Genomic DNA, 26,145 nt, shown 5'->3' with positions numbered 1-26,145 from the left:
CTTACTCGTGGATAATTAAGTTATTATTTGGGACCACATTCCATGATCATAAGTTGCGAATCTTACCCCGCTAACCCAATTATGGTTATTACTTATGCAGCTACATATGCAGTAATGGGAGAGAGAGCGAGCCATGTAACTCTTACCGTTTTCTTGAATAAGCTGCTCAAGCCATTTTATGTAATATTTTTGGTACAAAACCATCAATTAAGGGGGCATACCCCAAATCTGTCCAGACCAAATGACCTCAAAGGCAGTTCAGTGACCTTCTAGCGCACCGTTTCCACACCAAAAAAAATTATTTTGAGAATTCCCATTTTTGTAATCGAGCATTTCCTGGTTAAGAGTGCAATTTTCGGAAAAAATTATTTTGTGGTTGAGACGCTATAAGTTAATCATTTCTTGCGGTATCGGGTTGAAATTTTGCTCGCCGTTTATTCACATCTATGTCAAGGTGTGTGTAAAATTTTGATATCGTATCTAAAAAGGCTGGTGTGTTATGAATTTTTAAAGTCAAAAAGCTAAAATTGTCCTTTTCAGGCTTATTTTAACAAAAAGTCAGTCAGGGAAGATCGGATTATTTGATGCTTGACATCAAATTGTTCTCTGAATTCTGGCGCAGTTTTTGATGCCCTCAAAAATGTTTTTACTCATTCACCTTCTGATCTATTGGACCTCAAAGCCAAACAACAAATTTAGGCACATTTTTCGTTTTTAATATTTACGAGATATTTTTTGGCTTTGCAGATAAAAAATCACATTTTCTCCCATAACTTCAAAGGGAAGCATTTTAGGGTGTTTTGTTGTTCATAACTCATATATAAATGTGCTAGTTGCGGTTATTTTGCACCCTTCAAAAAGTCACTCGCACATTCCTATCAAAATTTTAGAAAAATCAGTTAATATTAAAAACGAACAAGAATTGCGCCGGTTAGCGGACGCTAGATTTCCATCGCCACGTAATTAATTACAATTAACAATTGTTTCATATTGGTTAAATTACCAAATTTCTTTGGGGCGTTACAGAGAACAAAATGGAGGGATTGCCGTTGTCAATTATTTGAATCGAAAGTTAAACGACCGGACACCGTAGTGTAGCCTGTGCGGTGATATGCATGATGCAGTTAAAAGGACATCTGTCCGACAGCGACTTTTGTCCGACTCAATATGTTACCAGAAAAAAAAGACATCTGTCCGAAATCGTGATCTAATTGCAATAAGACACATTTCCATTTTCCAATTAGAGACATGATCTGAACTGAGATATGACCTGAGCTGAACTCTACCATAGTTTATTTTCATTTGATGTCAAAAATTGGACAATAGTTTAAATGTTATATAAATAACTGATCTCCATACCGCTCTCCTGTGTGTAATGTAGGCTGTGATGTGATTGGCAGCTTGTTACAGCTTGTTAGTGTACGGCTAGTATAGCATGATCCTGTCCTCAAATAGTCAATCACGTATCGATGGATCAGATCTCAATGGATCAAATCAGCATTATATTAGGACTGTGGGAGCAACGTCACAAGATTACACGTGAGCTTGTGAAATACGAACGTGATTTGAAATTGCGATTGTGATCCGAAAGTTGGACAGATGTCGCCAAAAACGACTCCTATCTGACAGCGACTCTTGTCCGAAACCGGTAATTCGACTGTCGGACAGATGTCACCCAATCAAATCTGTGGTAGTTAATACAATGTGAATCATAATAAAATGTATCGTTCATTTCGTCTAAATATAATGAATCAATCTATGGGCAATCATGTTCAACATGATAGTCATAACATCATAATTTATACAACAACATAACGGATTACTAATATCGGGTTGCACCAAGCACCCACAACAAAATGAGAAGTTTGTATCGCATGAAGTTAACGAAAGCTTAAACGACAAATATCAATGCGAATCAAAATGTATAATAGCGAAAAGAGATATACATGCGCGCCGTACACGATTTATTAGCTCGATTCTTGGTATAGAGTACACCTTGACATAAAAGCATTGTAAAATGCGCGCGCGACCATCAAAAGATAATTTGTAAAGGAGCACGTGTTTGCGGAGGTTAATGCATGTTTTGCTTTGTGACACCACGAAAAACCTATACCCACTATACCCATTCTCAAATCCTACCACTTCTAACCATCTATTGCCTTTTTAGGCGATGGAAAAATGTGCCTAAATTTGTTGTTTGGCTTTGAGGTCCAATAGATCAGAAGGTGAATGAGTAAAAACATTTTTGAGGGCATCAAAAACTGCGCCAGAATTCAGAGAACAATTTGATGTCAAGCATCAAATAATCCGATCTTCCCTGACTGACTTTTTGTTAAAATAAGCCTGAAAAGGACAATTTTAGCTTTTTGACTTTAAAAATTCATAACACACCAGCCTTTTTAGATACGATATCAAAATTTTACACACACCTTGACATAGATGTGAATAAACGGCGAGCAAAATTTCAACCCGATACCGCAAGAAATGATTAACTTATAGCGTCTCAACCACAAAATAATTTTTTCCGAAAATTGCACTCTTAACCAGGAAATGCTCGATTACAAAAATGGGAATTCTCAAAATAATTTTTTTTTGGTGTGGAAACGGTGCGCTAGAAGGTCACTGAACTGCCTTTGAGGTCATTTGGTCTGGACGGCACAAACCACTGTTTTGGGGTATGCCCCCTTAAACCACTTACCACCGCCGATTTAAAAACCCTTTACTATTTGGCTTCCTCACTTTTTTGTCGGCACTATACCGAAAAAACCAGCCCGTAACTCTTACCGTTTTCTTGATTAAGCCGCTAGGAAATTACACGCACACATACAGAAAACAGAAAACACAGATTCTGAGATTATTGTTTAAGATATGATTTATAGATCATTTAATTGTGTTAAAACCAAAAGCAACCAAAGGCGCTTACCAAATCTCTTGCATAAAATTGTCATATTCGTTCTGATGGTTTTCCTGGACAATCAAAATGGCCAATTTCATCATTAAAACTTATGCAGCCCTAACTCTAAATCTTTTTTCAAATGCTAAATGGATTGATACATTAATAGTAATAGCTTAGTGTTAATTCTCCACGCAGCATTCCGGTTGTATTAATTATAGATTTGTCGTTGAGATTGAGTAAGAATTGCGATAAGGGTCGGGATTAAATATGGTGAGTGCTAATAGATTGCATCACTTATGTATAATAGTTGCTATTGACAAACTCTACACTCATCATATGTATTTATAATAGACATTTAAAACAAACCATTTATTTAGATGTAATGTAGACCCTCGCTTCGCTTCAGGACTACACAAAGACAAACACTTCGTGCACTCAGTGCTGTCTATCCGATATATCCCGCACACAGCGGTTTTATACAGATGCATTTGCGTGCCGTGTCAATATACTTACCACGTCACATTGTATATCCACCAAGGGCTTTAGCCCCTGATTGGATAATGTTTATAAATATTCAACGATCCGTTTCATGATATGTATAAAACAATACCAATCATCAGTGCCAAATAGAATAATGAATTGTAGCGCTATGACATGTTGCTCCTTTATAAAATAATTTTTACTACCTTACTTCATAGACAATTCTAAATTTTGGACGGACATAATAAACTATTTAAAGGTTTTTTTGGAAATTTTGGAAATTTTGATAATTTTGAAAATTTTTCATGATCGAATATCAATAATAATTATTTATAACCCTAGTGTTGAAGATTTCGGGACAGCATGGGCTCAAGATGACGAAGCAGACTGCCCTAAACCTGTGATTCCTCCAGACATGTGTGATCTGACAGCTGAGAAGCCAGGTTATGAGGAACATATAGCTAACATTCTTAAGAAAAGTCCCTTCTCAAACTGTGCAGATGTTGTGGACCAAGAACCCTTCGTAACAGAGGCAGTACAACAGATCTGTTTGTGTATGGCTCCTTCCTGCTCATGCCCCATTCTCGAACAGTTGGCTGGAGAGTGTAAAGCTAAGGGAATCAATACTGACGGGTGGCAACTCAACTTCCCTGATAGCAAGTGCATTCCTGAGTGTCCAGAAGGATCCGTATTCAGACTGAGGGGACCTAAACCAGCACCATCCTGCCAAAACCCTAACGGTGGTATAAAGTCTCAGTCTGGATGTTTCTGTAGCCAGGGACATATGATGCAGGAAGGGAAATGTGTTGGTTTAGATGACTGCAAGTGCGAATATGCTGGCCAGCTCTACGATGTTGGAGACAAGTACGAGAAGGGAGCAGAATGTCTGGATTGCAGCTGTGTGGGTAAGGGGCAGGAAGAGTGTGAAGACAAGAACTGTCATGTCCGCGTATGTGATGATGATGAGATCGAGGTTGAGAAAGATGGAGAATGTTGTCCCACATGTCTTGCTGACTGGGTGGAGGCAGTTAATCCTAAGCCTGATGCTGTCGTCGATGAACCCTTAGCTCTGGGTTGTAGGGTGAAACTGAACGGTGTGGAAGTGACCAAGGACAATGTTAAGTGGTTCAAGTTCGACCCAGGTATGAACGATCTTTCCAATGCGAGGAGGGCGTATTCCATTTCCGACGATGGTCTGACCTTGACTGTCAAGAAAATGGACGCCAGGAGAGAGGGAAAGTTCAAGTGTGTTGTGGAGAAGGATGGGAAAACATCTGAAGGAGTATTCGAGGTGACTCTACCGCTCAAAGAAAAAGACCTAGTCGAGGCAGAAGAAGAAGTTGTAGATTTTATCGAGGGAGGAACAGTGCAACTTCAGGTAAACCGTGTTTTGATCGATCAGTTTGATATGTTCTCGTTCAAATATTTGAAAGCATACTTAATGTATATTGGCTACATTGTGCAATAACCAGTAAATTGTTCTCATAATTAGATGTCGAGTAAAGTATTTACTTACTTTCAGTGCAACAAACTGGACGTTATCACGGAACTGTGGTGGACTTGCAACGGAAAGCGATTAAAAGCTGGGAAGGACAACGTCAAGATTAGAAACAAAAGTGAGTATGCAAATTACTCGCTTACAAAGTGCACGTTGTTATTGCAGCTTTTTTAAGGGGTGGGTGTGCAGAGCTCAGTTTCATCATAATTTATCTTTCGCATGTTCTATTCAATTTCTATCTTACAACCAACAAAAATAATTTCTGCAACTTCTTTATAGGTATAACCTATTAAAATTATCATCACGACTTTTTCGTCTTCAGAGGCGTACAGCCAACTGATACTGAAGCCAGCTAAACTGTCTGACAAAGGAACGTGTACATGTCACGCCAAAGGACAGGGTTCGGAGGATTCTGTAGATATTGAAGTAGGAGGAGTTGAGAACGAAGTTACCATCACGTCTCAAGTGGATGACCTTACCTGCAAACAGGGAGAGAAGAAGGCTTGTAATCTGGAGTGGAGTATCGACACTAAAATTGGGGTAAGAGGATTAAATTAATTGCAGCAACAATCAATTTTCACATTCTTATTAAGTACAATCATAAGGAAATTGGATGGTTAACAAAATACCCGTGACAACAAATATGCCTTCCTTTGCGTTTTGATTTCATTTAAGGTGGAGATTGGAGAATACATGCAGTGTTTGGCTGCATGCGTCTATATCATTAGACACACCAATTCCTCCTTGCTTTCATCAATCTTTGTATTAGCTCTAAATACAGGGTGGGCCAAAATTCAGTGTGCAAACGTTGGGTCTTATACCTCCGCCGTGTTTTATATTTGAGGGTTGTTGCTTTGCAGATGGTTTACTGTACCTACTGGTTCGAGGATTCCGTCACCAAAATTTGAAAATTCGAATATTTTAGACCACGCCCATTCAATATTAAAACACTTATATTGTTCTCCCCGAACATGCTAGATATCTAATGTTTTTCAGAGACGGTAGAGTATTAAATGTTGCATATGATCTGAAAATATGAGGCAAAACGGATTAGAAATGACGAAGTTATCAAGCATTTTCTGTATCTCGTTAACAAAATTGACTGGATGATTATGTGACACCGCGACACGACATCTTAATTGGGCAGCCTTCACGATTCCCATAATGTTTAACGGGGTGGTTAACCAGGTTAATCCTAATCCTGTGTGTAATCCTAATCACGTGATTAGGTTAACCAATCACCTGATCACACGTAATGAATAACCTCGTTAACGTTCATATCTCGGTCACCTGAGAAGCTACGGTTCTCATTTTGTTCAAGGCAAACATAATTTAAATGGCCAACCACAATTCAATAAAATTTGGCTCGATCCGTCTATCCAAACTATTAAATAAATGCGAAAATGAACCTTCTTTTGAAAAAAATGAACACAAATATGTTTCGATTTGACAAATTTCTCGAACCAGTGGTGGTAGTAAGCATAGTTGGTTCGTGCGCACTTAACGTACTTTTAAAACATAACGCACTTAACGTACGAAAAAACGTAAAACGGTGAATTCAACGGTAAATGTACTTAAACGCACTTTTAACGCAAGAAATAATTCAAACGCACTTTACGTACTTTTCCCAAAAAATTGACGCACGAACCAACTATTGTAGTAAGTCATACCAGAACAAATTATTTCAATTGGGCACTCAGTGACTGAGCTATTAAGGCCAACGTTTGCACACTGACTTATGGCCCACCCTGTATGTTTTCCTTGCTTATCATTTGTTGTGCTGAAATATCGTTACTTAGACGGTTAAAGGAAGAAAGGTGAAGATCTGTTTGTACAAGAATGAGATAAAGACTAACTGCAAGGTTAGCAGGCTCAGTAACGACATATTCAGGCGTAACTTTGCATATCACCGAAAGCCTCAACAGAGTGGTCCATACGTGTAAGTTTAAAATTTTCTTCGTTTTAAGATAATAAGTATACTGTTTCATTAGGAGTGAAATTATTCAAATTCTTATCCTTGTTAGTTAGTTAGTTTGAAAGAATTAACATCCCACCATCTTGTTTGCTTCGTGGATATATATCAATATGATGCTTTCTCAGCTTCTGATTTTTCAATTATGTTTATATAGTCTCTAAAATGCATAATAGCCCCCATGTGCATGTTTAATCCACACCAGAGCTGAGTTTAGAGCGAAAATTAGTTATCTCCTTTTTAACGTGGTCCCGGCCCCTGTTAAACGCGTTATTTTATGCTAAAACTGAGTTCTGAGGACCAGTGGACCACTGTACTAACTTATATTATGATTTTAGCTTAAACTGATTTGTTGTACTGTGTACCTTATCACATATTGGTCATATATTGGTCACATATTGGTCACATGAAGTATAGAACGGTATAGATGCACACGAAAATCACATAATTTTTCGTGTTAATTTTCGTTTTTGATTAGTTGACCGTGAAAAATGTTTAGTTATATTCAGTATAAATAATAGTAGGCTGCCATAGTGTTTAGTTTAAAAAGTGTAATCGATCACTTTTTAATTCCAGACCTTAATGAATTAGGATAAAAGATAATATGCGGAACTATTGATGGAATTTGTTATGAAGTTTATTTTATAAATAAGATCTGACTGTATACTGGGTATTGTTTTATTAATGTTAATACCCATTATGTGGGACTATAAATAAATACCCTTTTGCTCGCTAACTCACTCTTCATCTCAGAGCTGTGGTCACAGTGAAAGGAAAAGAGTATATTTCGGACCCTATCACCTTGACTGTAACGCCCAAAGGCAAGAAGGTAGAATAGAAGATTTTGCTAAAGAGCTAAAGGCTAGGGAGAATGGAGATTGGTTGTGTGACTTTTTCAGTCATTCGGAAAAATTTATTAGTTATACTTACTTGAGATGAAGAACAATTTTAGATATTGAAAAATTTGTATCCTTGAGCTGAATTTCTTTCAAAACGTTTCGCAATTCGTAAATTCTGCTTTTTACTTTCCTAGTTAATGTTGACATGAATTCTGCCAGTGACGATTTTAACAGGTCCAAAGTAGAGATGGAATTAATTTCTTTAGGAAGAAGATTCCACAGCTGTGCCGCTTTCACTACTAATGCATTTTCATAGTGAGTTGCCACAGAGCGCTGTGATTTGTTGTTCAGTGCCGGTACAGTAGCTTTTATTCCATGTCGGGGGTTGTCTTTGAACAGCATGCCAATATCATTTGTGGTCAGGCCATTGAGAATTTTCCATGTGTGGATCAAGATGTACCTTTCTCGACGTCTCTGCAATAATATGATATTGAGTTTCGTGAGACGTTACCAGTAGTCTAAACCACTGCATCCGTTAATGCGTCGGGTAAATTGTCGTTGAACGTTTTCTATAGCCACTATGTCCATGGTCTCGGCTGCATTCCAGACAGGGCATCAATATTCTTGCTTACTCCGCACCATGGTTTTGAAGAGGGTAAGCATTAGAAATGGTGATCTGTCCTTGAAGACGCTTAGAACCCAGGATGACTCATGACATAGTGCTTGCTGATTGGATCATTTTCTGGATGTGGGGAGTCCAAGAGCAGTCTTTTGATAAAATCACCCCAAGTCCCTGACAGTTTCTGTAGGCTCAATTTTTTGACCTGTTGTAACTTTGTAAGACTGTAACTGAGCAGATCATTTGTAAATGGCAGATTTCGTAGCAGAAGCTAATTATTGAGCGTATAGTTGAGGATCTCAAATTTAGCTTCATTGAGCTGCATATTGTTTCTTCAAGCCCAGGCAATAACATTGAAGAGGTCTTCTTGTAGCGATGCTTTGGTGGCCAGGTCCAATATCTTGCCGATGAGTTTGGTGTCATCAGCAAATATCTTTCCAAGAGAGATAAGCAGTGCGTCCAATTGGTCATGTAGACTGTAGAGAATGAACAGAATCGGTCCCAACACTGAACCTTGTGGCACTCCACTTATCACCAGCTGGAAGGATGACTTAGTTCCTTCAACAACCATGCTGTCAGTGTCTGGAGGCGGTTTGTTAGGAATTCACTTAACCACTGTAGCATATTTCCATGAATTCCGTAACGTTTTGTTTTTGCAAGTAGTATGTTGTGGTCCACCTTATCGAACGCTTTGGCATAATCGAGGTATATGACATCTACTTCTTCGCCACTGTTCAAGCTTTACAATATAGTATCTCATGGTCCAAGAGTTGAGTTAGGCAGCTTCTCTTTTTTCGAAATCCATGTTGATGCGGTAAAAGAAAGTTAAAGAGAGTTATTCTTGTCAAGAAATTCTAATAAGCGTCTGTGAATAAGTTTTTCATAAATTTTTGAGAACGAGCCCAGAAGCGAGATAGGTCTATAATTCGCTACGTCGAGTTTATACCCTCTTTTGTGTATACTGTATAGGTGTAACTTTTGCCGTTTTCAAAGCTTTAGGGAAAGTTCCCTCTACGAAAGATGTGTTGACTAATGACTATACTGTTACTAAGGTGCATAAAAATTTTGGCATGTACTGGCTATTTTCAAAGGCTCAATCTTTGAATCGAGAGTTGCCTTATTTTGTAGGCCAATAATAATTCTATGAATCTCGGTGGGAGCAGCAGGTTCGAGGTAGATAGACGTTGGACATGACCCGGTCAGATAGTCCTGGAACCCCTCAGGATTGAAGGCTGTCGGGAACTGATCTGAGACTTGATGTTGGCTGCGATGCTGGAAAAGCAGCCATTGAACTTTTCAGCGACTGCCGAGTTAGTACTCAGGATCGTCCCGTCAGTATCCCTCAATCTGATCTGATCAGATCCCCGTCTTTTTCTCTTTAGCAGGCCGTTAATTATCTCCCATTGTTTTTTGGATCAACAGTCCTGATGGCTGATATTTATCTAAATTGTTTTTTGTAATACTGCTCCTTGGTAAGGTTAACGTGTTTATTGCAAAATAATTTCATTTTTATTATTGCTCTTAACGGAGTATGCCTTAGTTGTAGTGCATGTACGGAACGTTCTGAACGGTATGGATAAATTATAACTAGTAGTGTTCAGTAGGATTTACGTACTCTAGTTCGACACGCACTATAGTTCGAAAAATTAAATTCGCCAGATATCACCCCTGTCGTACTTCGGTACGTGTCGAACTAGAGTCCAGGTAGCGTACTCTAGTCCGACAAATAGTTTCTGCTTATGATCCAATGGCTATTGCTGGGTCCTCATCATAGGATCACAGGGTTCAATGGCAGATACAAATATTTTCTGACATCTAGCAACCATGTGAGCGGTTATAAATTCCAGAACCTTTCAGTATAGTTTTAATTCTCCTTTTTGCCACTCAGTTCTGGTCTAGCTAACAGGAAAATAGATTGATATCCGACTGATTTCGATTCAGCTGCCAAATCTCTAGACCGGTACTCGGTTACTAGTCGTTTGTGATGATATAAAGTGTGGTACGTGGTAGATATTTATAAAGCGTATTTTACAATCTAGATCTATAAAACGGAGTACGAGTTATTACGTTAGTCTTTTATTTCTCCGCTAAGTCTACAATTCTGCTAGCTAACAATTGAATTATGAGTATGAGGACAATTAAATGTTTATAGATATGGATTATAGAGACTAGCAGGAACCCGTATAACCCTAAAATGGTGTCAAGACTCAAGAGACTAAAATAATTATTGCCTATTTAATTCGCGTTTTTGAAACCACTTGGGGTACCAAATTTTGGGCTCTAAAACTCCTATTTCTTGGCCAATTTTTTATTTTTTCATGCTGATTTGGAGGCCATTAAAGCATTTGACCCAGTCAAAAAAGTTTCAGTTGTATATCTTTTACGGTTTTTGCGGAAATTTGCGTTAAAATCGATGCCGTGGTGTCAGTAAAATGGCACGGATAGATATATATCGTCTCGCTTTATATATAGTGAGATTACATTCACACACAATTGAACAGCACATTTGAACATTTTGAATTTAAAATATAATTTGAAACATTACAGTAACGTTATTCAAATCTCAAACAGAAACAGTATATTACAAAGTTTTGTGTTTTGATCATATGATCGTGGATTGATTGCATAATTTGAATTTGATTGATGGTGATTGTGAGTGAGAAGATGTTTGGAGTGCCAGCCAGTAACTTCTGTCAAATGAACAGCCCACTGAAGAGCGGGTGAGCGCAAGCGCAGGAACAGCAGAGAGGGTGGCACAAAACGGCACACACGGAAAGGACGAAACAAAAAAATACGTCGTGCGCGGTAAGCTTGCCTATGTCTGAGAGCCGGTGTTACCTGGCAGGAGGGCTCAAAGGAGGTGCCGTGGTGGAGTGTGAAGGGAAAGTTCGAGAGCACGGCAGCTCTAACTGATGATGATGATTGAAGAAGGAGGTCGAGCGGGAAGCTCAGAAGAAGCTAAACAGGAAGGATCCAGCTGAGGTCTGACTCATATCAGGAAGTGATGAAAAACTCACAGACAGAATCATCGGTGGCTGTCTACCCCGTACGTAGGCAGTGTCCAAGATTTCAGGCATCAGGATACACTGGAGCAGTGCAGAGCTGATTACGACCAGGGTCCTCACGGATACCCTGTCTTGGAGGTCGAGCCAATGCCCTGTGTTCGGTAATTGTGTCTACTGATATAGCCTTCATACTTTCCCTACTAACAGTCACTGTAACCCTATCACTCGGAAGGCCCCACGGCTCCTACATGGACGCACGGCCGGGAGCCCATGTAGGGATAAAATTGACCGCAAGAAATCCATCACATCCATCACAGATCCAAAGCTGGGAGACTAGTGGAAAACAAACAAGCAAATAGATTACAAGCTCGTAAAGGATCGTTGCTTGAGATCGGAGATTTCAAAACTTTAGTTCGACAGTCAAAGTTATCTTGTCGAACTTTAATACGTGTCGAACTTGAGTCCAGGTAGCGCGCTTTGGTTCGACAGAGTCGAACCTTAGGGTTTGTCGAGCTAGAGTCCGTGTCGAACTTGAGTACGTTTACATTCAGTAGCATAAATAGTATTATCAATTTGTATTGTATTGTATTGTAGTAGTATTTAAAATACTACTACAATACAATACAATACAAATTGATAATTATCAGTTGGAGAAATTGAGATTTCAAAAAGTTTATTTTCATGAATTTTTGTTTTTGATAATCACTGACGTTCACTATAAACGTTCAATAACGTTCACTAAAAAGTTACTGGAACGTGCGTTCAATACGTCAAAATCGACCGTTCACTACAACTAATGGGTATGCAGTGGCCAGTGCTGTATTGTTTCATGTAGATTTCTGAGAACTTATCATCCTGTTCATTTGCACAGCCTGATTCCCGCGCCTCCTCCCATGATTCCTTGAACATAGCATTGCTGGCTTCATTAATAGTACGTGTTTCACGGTATTTTGTGGTATCGGTCCTATTTGAGTGTGTGGTACTGCACGTAGCTTTATAGTGGTCAGTGTTACAAGATGATCGGAGATGTCGAGTGTTAGCACGTTACAACTTGTTTTCAATATTATTTGTGTACACATGGTCAATAAGGGTGGCACTGTGGTCAGTGACTCGTGTTGGTTTTGAAACTGTTTGAACAAAACCATATTTGCCAGTGTGTCAATGAGGTTCTGGCTTGAGGAATCAGTGTCATATTTAATAAGATCAATAATTGCTTCGCCATAAAACATAACGTGTTTTTGTGATTGTCTATCTAGTCTATTGAGTACGTGATCGAGTAAGCTAATGAAATTATTAGTATTTCTTGACGGTGATCTGTATAAATTTACTATTTGGTACATTCATTATAATATAATGTATGATATGGATTCACGTATTCTAGTTCGACACACACTATAGTTCGAACTTTCGCCAGAAATCACCCCTTTCGAACTTCGGTACGTGTCGAACTAGAGTCCAGTTAGCGTACTTTAGTTCGACAAATAGTTTTCTGTTTGTGATCCAAGGGCTAATATTGCCGGGTCCTTATCATAAGATCACAGGGTTCAATGGAAGGTGCACGAGATCAGAAATTTCAAAACGTTTAGGTAATCTTTAAACTATTTTCTGATATCAAGCAACCAGCGGTTGGAAATTTCAGAACCATTCAGTATAATCATTAATATTAATTGTAATTATCCTACTTTACAAGCGTACTCTACAATCTAGATCTATAAAACGGAGTACCAGTTACCTGTAAACGTACTGTAGTGCGAAACCTGAAGTTCGACAAGATCCTTCCCTCTTTCGCACTGGAGTTCGTGTCGCACTACAGTCCAGGTAGCGTACTGTAGTGCGACACCAGATCCTGTCATACTTCCAAGTTCAGGTCAGATCCTAACACCCAGTCGTAAGCAGTAGATGATCCTAATTCCTATCACACGCATCGTATAAAGACATATCTCTGATTGGGATAACAAGTTCACAAACCTTCCTGCTTTGGGATTCCACCTACTCGGTGGAATCACATGGATCGTTCGGCTGAGGCTTATGGTACCTCGAGGCCTTGGAAATTCTCTGTCGCACTACAGTCCAGGTAGCGTACTCAGTACTGTAGTGCGACAGTGTCGATCTTGGAGGTTTTCGCACTATGGTACGTGTCGCACTTATACAGTACGGGAATCGGGGCACCGCTGAGTTTACAATTGTGCTTAGTCTATAATTGTGCTAATTAACAATTGAGTCTGAGGTCAGTTAGGCAATGACCAGTAGTTATCAATTGTCTCAATCAGTTCCCAATAAGATAATTTGCACATTACACACATTATTACATGTTAGTTAAACAGCATGAGATAAGTGGAAAGCAAACCGCGGGTGGGGGGGGGGGGGGGGGCAAGGGTCTCCTTAGACCTTTTGAGTTAAAATAATGAATTTTTAGCAATTATTCGAAGTCATCTTGCACTTACGCACAGAAGAACTTTTAGATAGTAGATAGTAGATACCCGTGGAATTATTGGACACCGTTGATTAATTACAATCAACAATCATGAGTATTTATTGTGGGTACTGTCGATATTATATTACTTCATAACAGGGGTGGGGGGGGGGGGGGGGGGGGGTCAGTACACATATATTGGGTCTTTTACCACCACCGTGTTTTATATTTGAGAGTTGTTGCTTTACAGATGTCATACTGTTCGTCGTTCGAGGATTCCGTCGCCAAAATTTGAAAATTCGAATATTTTAGATCACGCCCATTCAATGTTAAAACACCAATATTGTTCTCTCTGAACATGCTGATTGCTGAACGCCTAATTTTTTCAGAGACGATAGATTAGTGTTGCATCTGTACTATTAGTAATACTATATTACTATGTCTACATATTATTACTATATTACTATGTCTAATGTATATTACTATATTACTATGTCTACATATTATATTACTATGTCTATGTATTAATTTGAGGAGGTTTTCTAAAGATGATATTTTATTCGAAGAATTCAAGAGCCTAAACTGTGTATGATTCGCCTCTCCAAACAAATCAAAAGTATATTAAGAAGTGTATCATATAACCACAGTTTATAAAATCAGTATGTTACACTGTGGAGTTTTGTTTTTGTAGGTTTATAACCTACCAAGACGCACGCCAAATTGAACTCGTCGACGGAACAAATATTTTACGAGTATCACCCGTTAATTTGTTTGTTTCAATGATCTTAATTATAATTAAGCAGACGGCCCGGGTTCAAATCCGGTCGGATGCAAGTCGGCCAATTACTAAAATGTAATTTGATACAGCTTCGGCTGGTGATACACACTCCCTGGCGCGTAGGACTAACCCTCCGACAGCTAGCATACTAGTATAGTGGCACAGAGTGGCTTAGGGTTAATGAAACGGAGATAAGCAGTAAGCACCTTAGGCCATCCCAACACCGGGAGTGACCTAGCCTTGTATCTTGTATTGTAATTACAACTATTATGTACTAACCCACATTCTCCTTCACGTGACGTCACATTCTCCTTCACGTGACGTCACATTCTCCTTCACGTGACGTCACATTCTCCTTCACGTGACGTCACATTATCCTTCACGTGACGTCACATTCTCCTTCACGTGAAGTCACATTCTCCTTCACGTGACGTCACATTCTCCTTCACGTGACGTCACATTCTCCTTCACGTGACGTGACATTCTCCTTCACGTGACGTCACATTATCCTTCACGTGACGTCACATTATCCTTCACGTGACGTCACATTATCCTTCACGTGACGTCACATTATCCTTCACGTGACGTCACATTCTCCTTCACGTGAAGTCACATTCTCCTTCACGTGACGTCACATTCTCCTTCACGTGACGTCACATTCTCCTTCACGTGACGTCACATTCTCCTTCACGTGACGTCACATTCTCCTTCACGTGACGTCACATTATCCTTCACGTGACGTCACATTATCCTTCACGTGACGTCACATTCTCCTTCACGTGACGTCACATTCTCCTTCACGTGACGTCACATTCTCCTTCACGTGACGTCACATTCTCCTTCACGTGACGTCACATTCTCCTTCACGTGACGTCACATTATCCCTAAGTAAATTTATGTCCCGCTTATATCGACAACCAATATCATGATAAATAAAAATTGCCGATGTGGTATTAATTACGTGTTCTTTGGTGATCCCATGGCAAGCACTGGTGCTACTCATATAGCTGCTTCACTGTTGTCGTTGCTGCACGCTATCGGATCACATAGGCATTTGATTCCTTGATTCATGATTGGGATTAGGGATAACAACTACAAGTTCATATGGTATAACTATATAGGCCCATGAAGGTAAAGTAGTCGTATAGAACATCATGTCCATGTCCTTTATAATATTACCGTAACTTCTGGCTCACGGAACGTTATCAAATTTGATATGCGACTCAAAATTATTGTTCGATAAAAAACTAAATTGAAAGATATTCTGAATTAATAAATTTTTCTTTATGAATATCTTTCTTGAGCACGTGTCGAACTAAAGTCCAGGTAGCACACTGTAGTTCGACAAAGTCGAACTTTAGGGTTTGTCGAACTACAGTACGTATCGAACTAGAGTGCGTGTCAAACTAAAGTAGGCGTACCGTATGATATGCACACTGGATTTAGAAAATGGGAAAGCTTGGAGTTTTGGTTATTATCTTACCACTAGAAGACTGTGTGATCAATGATATTAGATTCATCTGACCACATAGGTAAGTCAGCCAACAAATACACATTTTACCACGGCTGAAAGTCAGCTATGAAGATGAGTGGTTTACCATATAGTCGTTTCACGCAATATCCCTTTAGAGTTTAGTACAGTGCTTCAGTGGGGAATGTATTATGTACATTATGTACATAACTGTAATGTGAACTCTAGATCTCTAGGTATAGCCCATTCCTAACTCAATCAAATTGTATCCATGAATCAATCGTCACTGATTGGCTGATCACATGATCTGCCCTGTCAGGATCAGGAGGTCTGCCTCGTATACCTAATAATGTATTAGTCTGTGTATTCTGAATCCATGTAAGCCCCACAGTTCCGAGAATTATTAAACAAAGCTTGTACAATTAAGAAGCACGGAAAGGGGTGGCTTTATCCCGCTTTGTCTCTCTCAGAGGGGGAATAAGCAAACGACACGTTGATCACATAGACTCGTGTCACTTGCTTCACGATGTTAATCCAGTATGCTGTTTTAGACTTTAGTTAATAACTTGTTCGGTGTAACAGGGTCAGTAATTTATTTGGTGCTTATTTCTTGTTTCAAGTTGAAGGTTGCACCAGCCTTTTTAATGTTAGTTGAGGGTGGACTTATCTTGTATATTTTATGTTTTAACACAGATTTGACCACCGAATAACCTCTTTACCAGCTAGGTTAATGTCTGGTCTCCTTATTTTTATCAGCATTTGTATTTTTATTTTAATTTCACAGCTACAAATAGCAAATTGTGTTGAGGAAATGCTGGTTATACATATAGTTATACTGCTAATTAGCGTAGCATTGGGCAAAACAATAATTAACTGAGTTCAGCTTGACTTTTGATCTCAAAAATCTTTTATATCACATGATATAATTTAAAGAATTATAAAATTTCAAGTCTTTTTCAAAACTTATTAACAGTTTGTATCGTAGAAGAGTTAGATGGTTTTAGTGTTGGTCGCAGCAGCTCTGCTGGGCTTGTAAGTTGTATCTTATTTTTAGAACCTTTTAGTTAATGGGAATATTACAATACTTTTTGATTAAATTTGATTCTATGAAAGCCTTTGAATTTAACGTATTCTTGACGTTTATTTTTGACCTAAAAACTTAACCTTTCAGATTACCAGCGGTATTAGCTAAAAATGCTCCAGGTAAGAAGTGTAATCTTTAGTTTTACAACCATGCATTTAGCAAGTAATCCTTAAATTCATATGATTTATGTCCATTGATTCAATTCCAATGCTTTATCAACGTCGGAGTTTTCAATTATAATTGACTTAAATCCCTTATCCAATCCTTCATATTTGATCATTTTAACAGGAGACTGGAGTTGTGCTCCACTCACTGAAATCACATCGTCTGTTGAGGGATGTGTGACATCAAGCTCTTATGCAAACGGAGTATGGAGCATTGGAACTTCAAACTCCAAGGTAATGTTCGTTTCATCACGTTATACATTATCACGTGAAACATAATACAGATGTCACATTCACCCTCACGTGATGCATTGTTTATTTTGAGTGTTCTCACACTTGTATCCTTCTATAATATATAACATAAGTTAATTTATCCAGTCTGGAGCAGGAGCTAACAAGTTTTGTGTTATCTCGCTTTCTGGGGAGGGACTTCACACCAGCAAGGACTTTTACGTCAAGGCCCGTTTCTCTAACAGCGATTCAAGTGCCAGAGCTGGACCCTTCGGAGGTATTACCTTTAATATGGAGGACGATAACAATGGCAACTACGTAATGATGAGGTGAGACGAAACATTATGTGAAAATGTAGATGCTGGAGGGTGAGAGAGAGGGGGAGGGGCGATAAAAACCCGGACTTTTCTTACTAAGTTACTATATTGCCCCACTACGATGGATTGATTATTAAAAAGAAATATTGACGACGTCAAAAAGTAATGCATTTTCTCCCAGATTGAAGGTACCAGTAGCTGCCAATGTTCAGATGGGTAAGATAGTTGGCGGTAATGGACAAAATCTCGCTCAAAGCAAAGTCACGAATAACGCTGTCGCTTCTGGAGCTGCGACTCTAGGTTAGTGATGATGGAAAAGGAAGGTTTAGCCCGGAATTTGTGTAAAATCCGAGTTGGAGGTGTACGGTAGACTTTAGATCAACAAACTAGGACCATAGAACAAGCTTTTAAGAGGGCCTCAGATCTCAGGCACCCCCAAATGTCAGCAGGTATCAAATGACCTAAATATGACCGAACCCAAGCTTGCGATTAATTCATTCTATCCTCCTGGGAGATGATGATCCAAAACGTTATGCTAATATTACAATAATATAAGGTAATATGATTAATAACAGCGGTCGATTACTAGTGGGCAGTGGCCAATCTTCATTTCCAATATATTACGCCCTTATTATAATAAAAATTGGCCCTCAAGCAACTAAGCAAGCATGAAACCCACCCCAAGATAAATTATTGTGTTTCACATTATGGCATTTCCCTCAGAGATTCTGGTTCAAGATGAGCAAGAGACAGTTTGGATAGACGGTGTTCTAGAAGAGTCTATCTCCTCTCAGCAGCCCTTCTTTGTAGCACCTGGCCATGTTGGATTCGGCTTCCAATCCGTAGTCAGTTGGCCTACTATCAAGGTTTGTAATTTCTAATTTGGGACTACGTGTTAAGCTTTGTACAAAATAATAGCTATAACCTCTAATAACAGGCAGAAGAATTTGCTCGGTACCAAATCTCTGCCAGTCTTACAATTTTACGTATAGAGATAAACCAATAACTGGCTGTCCATTTACAGGTAGAAGGAGCTGAGGTATGTACACCTATAAGCTGTACTGCTGAAGATGGAACAACATACTCTGGAGGAGAACAGTGGCCAGGAGAAGATGGAAAAACTTGTACTTGCTCTGAGGCGGGTATCAACTGTGCGTGTGGTGACGACACTCTGGTCTGTCCTGGAGGCACTGTGAAGTGGACAGATCCTGAGGAGTGCGAGTCCAAGTGTATCAAATGTAGGTTTTTTAAAAGTACATTTTAGCTATTGACGGAGTTATCAGGTCGGTTCGAGGTTGTAATGTTTCCCGGGTTCGGAAAAAATTGAATCGAGTCCCGGGGCTGCCGGTAATGTTGCCAAAATATCCACTTTCCTGGACTCCTCTTTTTATCAATTATCAAGGGCTGATCATTAAACAAATGAATAATTCGCTGATGCGTATGAAATTCAATAAAGGACACATAACGAACAATTCGTTTGCTTTTCAGAGTGTGTTCTGTTGACTTATTGCTTGGTAACTAATAACTATGGCACATTATAAATTACCTTATAAATTTCAGCACCAGCTTATTGCGTCAGCTCCGGAGATCCTCACTACAAGTCGTTTGACGGAAAATACTTTGATTTTCATGGAGAATGTACTTACAAGGCTGCTAGTTGTGGGGATTTTGATGTAAGTTTTATTTTCTATCTTCTATGGAAGTGGACATCCATTATGAATTTTGGCCAAGATCGACTTTTTAATGCCAATATTATTTTTACATGATTTTTGAAAAAATAAGAGTGTGTCGATAATAGCCTTTTTGCACTTCGAGACTTATTCATGATTTACCTTTACCTTTATACCTTTACCTTTACCTTTACCTTTACCTTTACCTTTACCTTTACCTTTACCTTTACCTTTACCTTTACCTTTACCTTTACCTTTACCTTTACCTTTACCTTTACCTTAACCTTTACCTTTACCTTTACCTTTACCTTTACCTTTACCTTTATACCTTTACCTTTACCTTTACCTTTACCTTTACCTTTACCTTTACCTTTACCTTTACCTTTACCTTTACCTTTACCTTTACCTTTACCTTTACCTTTACCTTTACCTTTACCTTTACCTTTACCTTTACCTTTACCTTTACCTTTACCTTTACCTTTACCTTTACCTTTACCTTTACCTTTACCTTTACCTTTACCTTTACCTTTACCTTTACCTTTACCTTTACCTTTACCTTTACCTTTACCTTTACCTTTACCTTTACCTTTACCTTTACCTTTACCTTTACCTTTACCTTTACCTTTACCTTTACCTTTACCTTTACCTTTACCTTTACCTTTACCTTTACCTTTACCTTTACCTTTACCTTTACCTTTACCTTTACCTTTACCTTTACCTTTACCTTTACCTTTACCTTTACCTTTACCTTTACCTTTACCTTTACCTTTACCTTTACCTTTACCTTTACCTTTACCTTTACCTTTACCTTTACCTTTACCTTTACCTTTACCTTTACCTTTACCTTTACCTTTACCTTTACCTTTACCTTTACCTTTACCTTTACCTTTACCTTTACCTTTACCTTTACCTTTACCTTTACCTTCAAAGTAAAATGTTTCTAATGATTGATTTTTATTTCAGGTATATTTCAAGAACATTGATCTTCATAATCGAGCCCCAACATACACACAAAGAGTTGAACTGAGTTTCAAGGGAACCGTATTTGCTATCGAGAGAGGTTTTTTGTCAAAGGTCGATAACGTTAATGTGAGTAAATCTGTAAATTTAAATTTTTCGAATCTATATGATTGTTAAGTATTAGAGGGACTGTACCCCCCCCCCTCAAGTATTAGAACATTGTTAATACTTTAAAAGTGGGCTTATTCTTAATCCGCAAATATTCAACTTACCACTTACCAGGTACAACTTCCTTACATTAAAAACTACAACAACGGAGATAGAGTAGAAATCATCAACGCTGGTCAACTTGAAATCAGGCTGTACAACAAGGGCAGAGATCCATCCGTGCGTCTGCGTGCTACCAACGGTGGTGTCTATATCAACGCTGAAATGTGGCTCCACGGGTCTTGTGCTGATATAACGGAGGGTATGTGTGGGAACTGGAACGCGAACCCTAACGATGATCTGACGGGAGGAAGTGCAAACAGCTTGGGAACAACGTACCAGGGGTACGATGAACACTGTCCTGCTCCCCCTCTCCCACCAGATGTTTGTAGAGACGTCGGAAACCTACACGACGAAGCTGAGGCTATCTGCTCTGCTCTCTTGAGTAAGTGGTCTCAATTATGGTTTTCATCAAATTCGCTGAACATTTTACAGTTATTAGGACGGATTTGTAATTTATTAATTAATTAATCTCTGATGATACTCATGAACTTAAGAACTGGGTATGAATAAATTATTAAGCCCATTTTTCCTAGATGACCCATTCAAGCAATGTCACGGTGCAGTACCTGTTGGAGATAGAAACGGTGGTCCCATGAAGGATTGTATGACAGACGTCTGTAACTGCTTTTTGGACAAAGTTAGAGCACATTGTTTTATTTATCACAATTCTTTTAGCCAAGTCGAACCGACAAACATTTTTACTTATAGAATCTAAAAAGTCACCTTATTTTTGTGTTGGTGGCACGATTTTTCAAATTTATCTTGTCTAGGATACACTGACTACACACTGACTACACACTGACTACACACTGACTACACACTGACTACACACTGACTACACACTGACTACACACTGACTACACACTGACTACACACTGGCTACACACTGACTACACACTGACTACACACTGACTACACACTGACTACACACTGACTACACACTGACTACACACTGACTACACACTGACTACACACTGACTACACACTTACTACACACTGACTACACACTGACTACACACTGACTACACACTGACTACACACTGACTACACACATGTCTATCAATTCCTTAAAATGATATTTCCTCAGGCGTGTGCCTGTGCTCAACTTGATGTGTACGCTACACAATGTCAGAATAATGGCTTTAATGCCGCTAATTGGAGAGAAAATGTTGCATATTGTCGTAAGTTACTGATTAGTGATTACTCGTGATTGCCATTTTTTCTAGAATAAACAAGGCTTAGTCGAGCTGGGCCCATTTCTTAGAAATCTAAAAGATTAAAAAACATTTTAATCTCTCCCTCAGCGTACGTATGTGCTGAACCAACAGTGTACCTATCTGACGGAGCCACTCCAGTACCAACTTGTCTCGACAAGGAGCCAGAGAAGACCGGGACTGAAAGAGGGTGTTTCTGTCCGGACGGAAAGTTCCTACAGGATGGAGTTTGTGTTGATGCTAGCGGGTGCAAGTGTCTCTACGAGGGACAGTTCTATGAGAACGGTGCAGTTATAGAAGAGAAAGCAGAGTGTCAGACATGTACTTGTCAAGATGCAGGGGAGATGTCGTGTCAAGACAAGGCGTGTCCAACTCTTAACTGCGAGGAAGACCAGCTAGAGGCTAGGAAGGATGATGAGTGCTGTAACTACTGTCTTGATAACTGGGTCGTGGTAAGTTAATATTTTAGTTGTTAGATCAAACTAAGTGAAGCTCCACCTATGTGTGAAATGTGTTGTAAAGTGTGACTGTTGTTCGTTTTAAACAAGCATCCTTTCCAGGCAGAGAACCCCGACAACCAGATCAAGAAAGGACAGTCTGTAACTCTGACATGTGAAGTACTTGTAGAGGGGGTCAGCAGGAAGAACATTGTTTGGCTGAAGGACGGTAAAAAGATAACTAAGGGAATCTCCAGAAACAAGTGGGTGTTCTTACAATAATTAATTTGGCCATTTATATCTTTATTCATTTTTGCTTTCCCATAAACTTCGTTTGAAGCTGTGTGTTTTAGTACTTCAATATAAGTTGTATTTTCTTTACAGGAAGATGCTGACTGTATCTGACGCTGATGCTGATGATGATGCAACCTACACTTGCCAGGCAACCAAGGATGGAGTCACTGCTAGTGACGACTTTGAAGTAGATGTGGTAATGCCTGCAGTTTGTGAGCATGAGGATGGTACGAGCTTTGAAGAAGGTACCATTTATAACCCTCAGGAGACAGAAGAGTGCACGTGTGATGCACAAGGAGTACATCACTGTGCCTGTATTGATGACGAGGAAGAGTGCGAAGATCCCACCCCTGTGGTCTGGTTTAATGACAACTGTGTCAAGACCTGCATTCCTGAGCCAGGTCACTGTTCCGCTGCTGCTGATCCATTCTACAACACATTCGACGGGTCTGAGTTTGCTTTCAAGGGTGACTGCAAGTACAACTTCTTCAGTTGTGGTGATGTGGCGATGTATGCTGACCATGAGAAAAACAAGGCCAGTACTAGCACCAAATATATTGAGGTAAGATTTCGTCTTGAGTTTGTATAAGTTTTATTTATTATAGTTTATATCAGATTTATAACCAAGGCTTTAAAGGGGCAATTACGTTTTGATAAACTGAAGCACAAAGCAAACAGTTGTCTTGTAAACTTCCTAAAGACACTTCCTTGAGATAGATGAAGATTAATTTGATCACAGAACAATGCTGTTCAAATTTCTACAACTGTTATCGTTATCGTTAAGAAGATATCCGATCCGACTAGGTTGAATAGTGAATACACCCCCAGGTAGCATTCAAAACGGACGTATTTAAGCTGGAAGGCAACATTGTGACACTGAATGGTGTTGCTGTTGCTGTTCCTATGCATCAGTCTTACAAAGACGGATCCAAGATTGTACTTGAAGACAAAGGTTCGTTTTTAAATAAAAGTTGTAACTTTCATCATTTTGTTGGATAAATAATAATTTTCTTCTTTGGACAGTACACAAAATGAAAGCATGTGCTAAGCACAGTAAAACCCCGATATTCATAAACCGCGCCCCGATTCACCACCAACCCCGATTTACCGCGGCCATTTCCTTTCCAATTCCAATTAATTAGATATTATGCATAATATAAACAAACAAAACCCCGATTTACCATGCGGATGTTTCCATTCCCCCAACTCCACAGCAAATCGATGTTTTACTGAAAAGTTGGCTTACAATGTGGCTTAAATGCGGCTTAATATACGGCTTCATTGCCAAATATACTTGAAAGTCTTCAGTAACATGAAGTGTACCTGAAAGCCTTCACTAACATAGCTGTCCTTTGTTTTTGCTCTAGCCCCTCTCACACATTTAATTAGGTTTAGTGAGTCAGAGTACTGAGTCACTGGAGCCATGTTCTACACTCAGTATTTGAGTGTAAAACATGGCTCCATTATCCACTTATCAACTAAGAAAGATACATCGTTCTAACCCTCATTGGATAATGTGAACAGTATTATACATTGCTCACTACCCATTAGCTCCTTAATGCCTCTATAAAACTATTGTCAATTGGAATTCGAATTATCAACATGTTGGAAAACGAACTACTAAACTACCTTTAACAACATGAATAACATTGCAACTCAAGACAAGAATAATCTTATAGTTGAGATCTTACATAATCATCAATCCTGCAGGCACATACACGATGACGATTACACAAGACGGAAAAGATCCTTTGGTTTACCTGCAGTGGGACAAGGTCTCCAGCTACTCGATTGACATTCACGGCTCCTGCAAGGGCTTCTCAACCGGCATGTGTGGTAAATGGGACGACGATAAAACAAACGATCTGACTGGACCTGAGGGAGACGTACTTGAAAGGTTAGTCCTGTATCTTTGTTAAAATAATTGAATACGCTCTAATGACTATAATAAGGGGGAGGATAAAAGTTGTGTAGTAAAATTGAATAAAGTAAAGACTCTTCAAGTGCTGGAGAGTATGCAACGTACACATTAAAGTTTTGTGTGATATGTTGTTTTCTGTATGTTTTCTCTATCACATATAATATGAATCACCCCTTCACAATATCATCCCTAGCTGAAGACGATTTACACATGAATTTTGAAAGCTCCTGCTAAAACAACTTTTCGTATCACTTATATGTTTTAAACAAATCTCCCTGCAGGTATTACTTACTTACTTGAGCAAAGCACCACCCCTAAAAATTAACCAATCCTGACTTTAAGTCTATTCCGATGTTTACCTTAATCGGATTGATACATTTATAGTAATACTTATCACCCTATAGTGCTGAAGATTTCGGGACAGCGTGGGCTCAAGATGACGAAACAGACTGCCCTATACCGGAGCCTCCTCCAGACATGTGTGAATTGATGTTTCAGACACTTGAGAAGCCAGGTTATGAGAAACATATAGCTAACATTCTTAAGAAAAGTCCCTTCTCAAAGTGTGCAGATGTTGTGGACCAAGAACCCTTCGCAACACAGGCAGTACAAGAGATATGTATGTGTTTTGATGTTGCCTGTGCATGCCCCATTCTCGAACAGTTGGCTGGAGAGTGCAAAGCTAAGGGAATCGATACTGATGGATGGCAAATCAACTTCCCTGATAGCAAGTGTAAACCTGAGTGTCCAGAAGGATCCGTATTCAAACAAAGGGGACCTAAACCAGCACCGTCCTGCCAAAAACCTAACGGTGGTAAAAAGTCTCAGTCTGGATGTTTCTGTCCCGAGGGACAGATGATGGAGGAAGGAAAATGTGTTGGCCTAGATAACTGCAAGTGCGAATATGCTGGCCAGCTCTACGATGTTGGAGACAAGTACGAGAAGGGAGCAGAATGTCTGGATTGCAAGTGTGTGGGTAAGGGGCAGGAAGAGTGTGAAGACAAGAAATGTAAAGTTACATGTGGTGATGATGAGATCGAGGTTGATGAAGAAGGAGAATGTTGTCCCATATGTCTTGCTAACTGGGTGGAGGCAGTTAATCCTAAGCCTGATGCTGTCGTCAAAGAACCCTTAGCTCTGACTTGTAGGGTGAACGGCGTGGAAGTGACCAAGGACAATGTTAAGTGGTTCAAGTTTGCCCCAGGTATGGCGGATCTCTCCAAAGCAAAAAGGACGTATTCCATTTCTGACGACGGTTTGACCTTGACTATCAAGAAAATGGATGCTAAGAAAGAAGGACAGTTCAAGTGTGTTGTGGAGAAGGATGGGAAAACATCCGAAGGAGTGTTCGAGGTTGCTCTGCCACTCAAAGAAAAAGACCTGGTTGAGGCAGAAAAAGAAGTCGTAGCTTTCGTCGAGGGACAGGTGGTAAAGCTTCAGGTAAAAATAATTTTTGATGATATTACGAATTTGATAGTTTCTTCTCCGTAGGGGGCTGTGGTCAAAATGACCACTATTATAAGACAAAAACATTGAAGCCTTGTGGTCACCCCTGTAAAACGTTTGTAAGTGTAAAACTTTTGGTTGTTTTCCACACCATGTTGATAAAACG

The 26,145-nt window shown here is 39.3% G+C and overlaps 2 protein-coding genes across 3 annotated transcripts in view; one reads left to right on the top strand and one right to left on the bottom strand.

Moving 5' to 3' along the window:
- Window positions 1-26,145, bottom strand: part of LOC134812866 (uncharacterized) — a 912,489-nt gene that overhangs the window by 233,970 nt on the left and 652,374 nt on the right. The window lies entirely within an intron of this gene.
- The window catches only part of LOC134812854 (von Willebrand factor-like), a 33,807-nt gene that overhangs the window by 6,276 nt on the left and 1,386 nt on the right, over window positions 1-26,145 (top strand). Inside the window, exons 1-18 of one of the 2 annotated variants that reach the window (XM_063820431.1) lie at window positions 16,928-17,003; window positions 17,143-17,174; window positions 17,344-17,453; window positions 17,598-17,779; window positions 17,949-18,067; window positions 18,491-18,633; window positions 18,792-19,005; window positions 19,328-19,440; window positions 20,401-20,526; window positions 20,680-21,049; window positions 21,201-21,304; window positions 21,755-21,848; window positions 21,972-22,333; window positions 22,442-22,581; window positions 22,703-23,174; window positions 23,441-23,564; window positions 24,323-24,509; window positions 24,938-25,973. In XM_063820431.1, the coding sequence (XP_063676501.1) occupies window positions 16,966-17,003; window positions 17,143-17,174; window positions 17,344-17,453; window positions 17,598-17,779; window positions 17,949-18,067; window positions 18,491-18,633; window positions 18,792-19,005; window positions 19,328-19,440; window positions 20,401-20,526; window positions 20,680-21,049; window positions 21,201-21,304; window positions 21,755-21,848; window positions 21,972-22,333; window positions 22,442-22,581; window positions 22,703-23,174; window positions 23,441-23,564; window positions 24,323-24,509; window positions 24,938-25,973 (3,966 nt within the window). In that variant the 5' untranslated portion in view covers window positions 16,928-16,965. Of the gene's footprint in view, window positions 1-16,927; window positions 17,004-17,142; window positions 17,175-17,343; window positions 17,454-17,597; window positions 17,780-17,948; window positions 18,068-18,490; window positions 18,634-18,791; window positions 19,006-19,327; window positions 19,441-20,400; window positions 20,527-20,679; window positions 21,050-21,200; window positions 21,305-21,754; window positions 21,849-21,971; window positions 22,334-22,441; window positions 22,582-22,702; window positions 23,175-23,440; window positions 23,565-24,322; window positions 24,510-24,937; window positions 25,974-26,145 lie in introns of those variants that run through there. The other variant, XM_063820432.1, reaches the window with a different exon arrangement.

The sequence above is a fragment of the Bolinopsis microptera genome, chromosome 3 (genome assembly GCF_026151205.1).
Source record: "Bolinopsis microptera isolate Bmic1 chromosome 3, MBARI_Bmic_1.0, whole genome shotgun sequence".
Taxonomy (NCBI): Eukaryota; Metazoa; Ctenophora; class Tentaculata; order Lobata; family Bolinopsidae; genus Bolinopsis; species Bolinopsis microptera.
The sequence above is the reverse complement of the archived record's forward strand: the minus strand, read 5'-3'. Positions and strand labels throughout refer to the sequence as shown.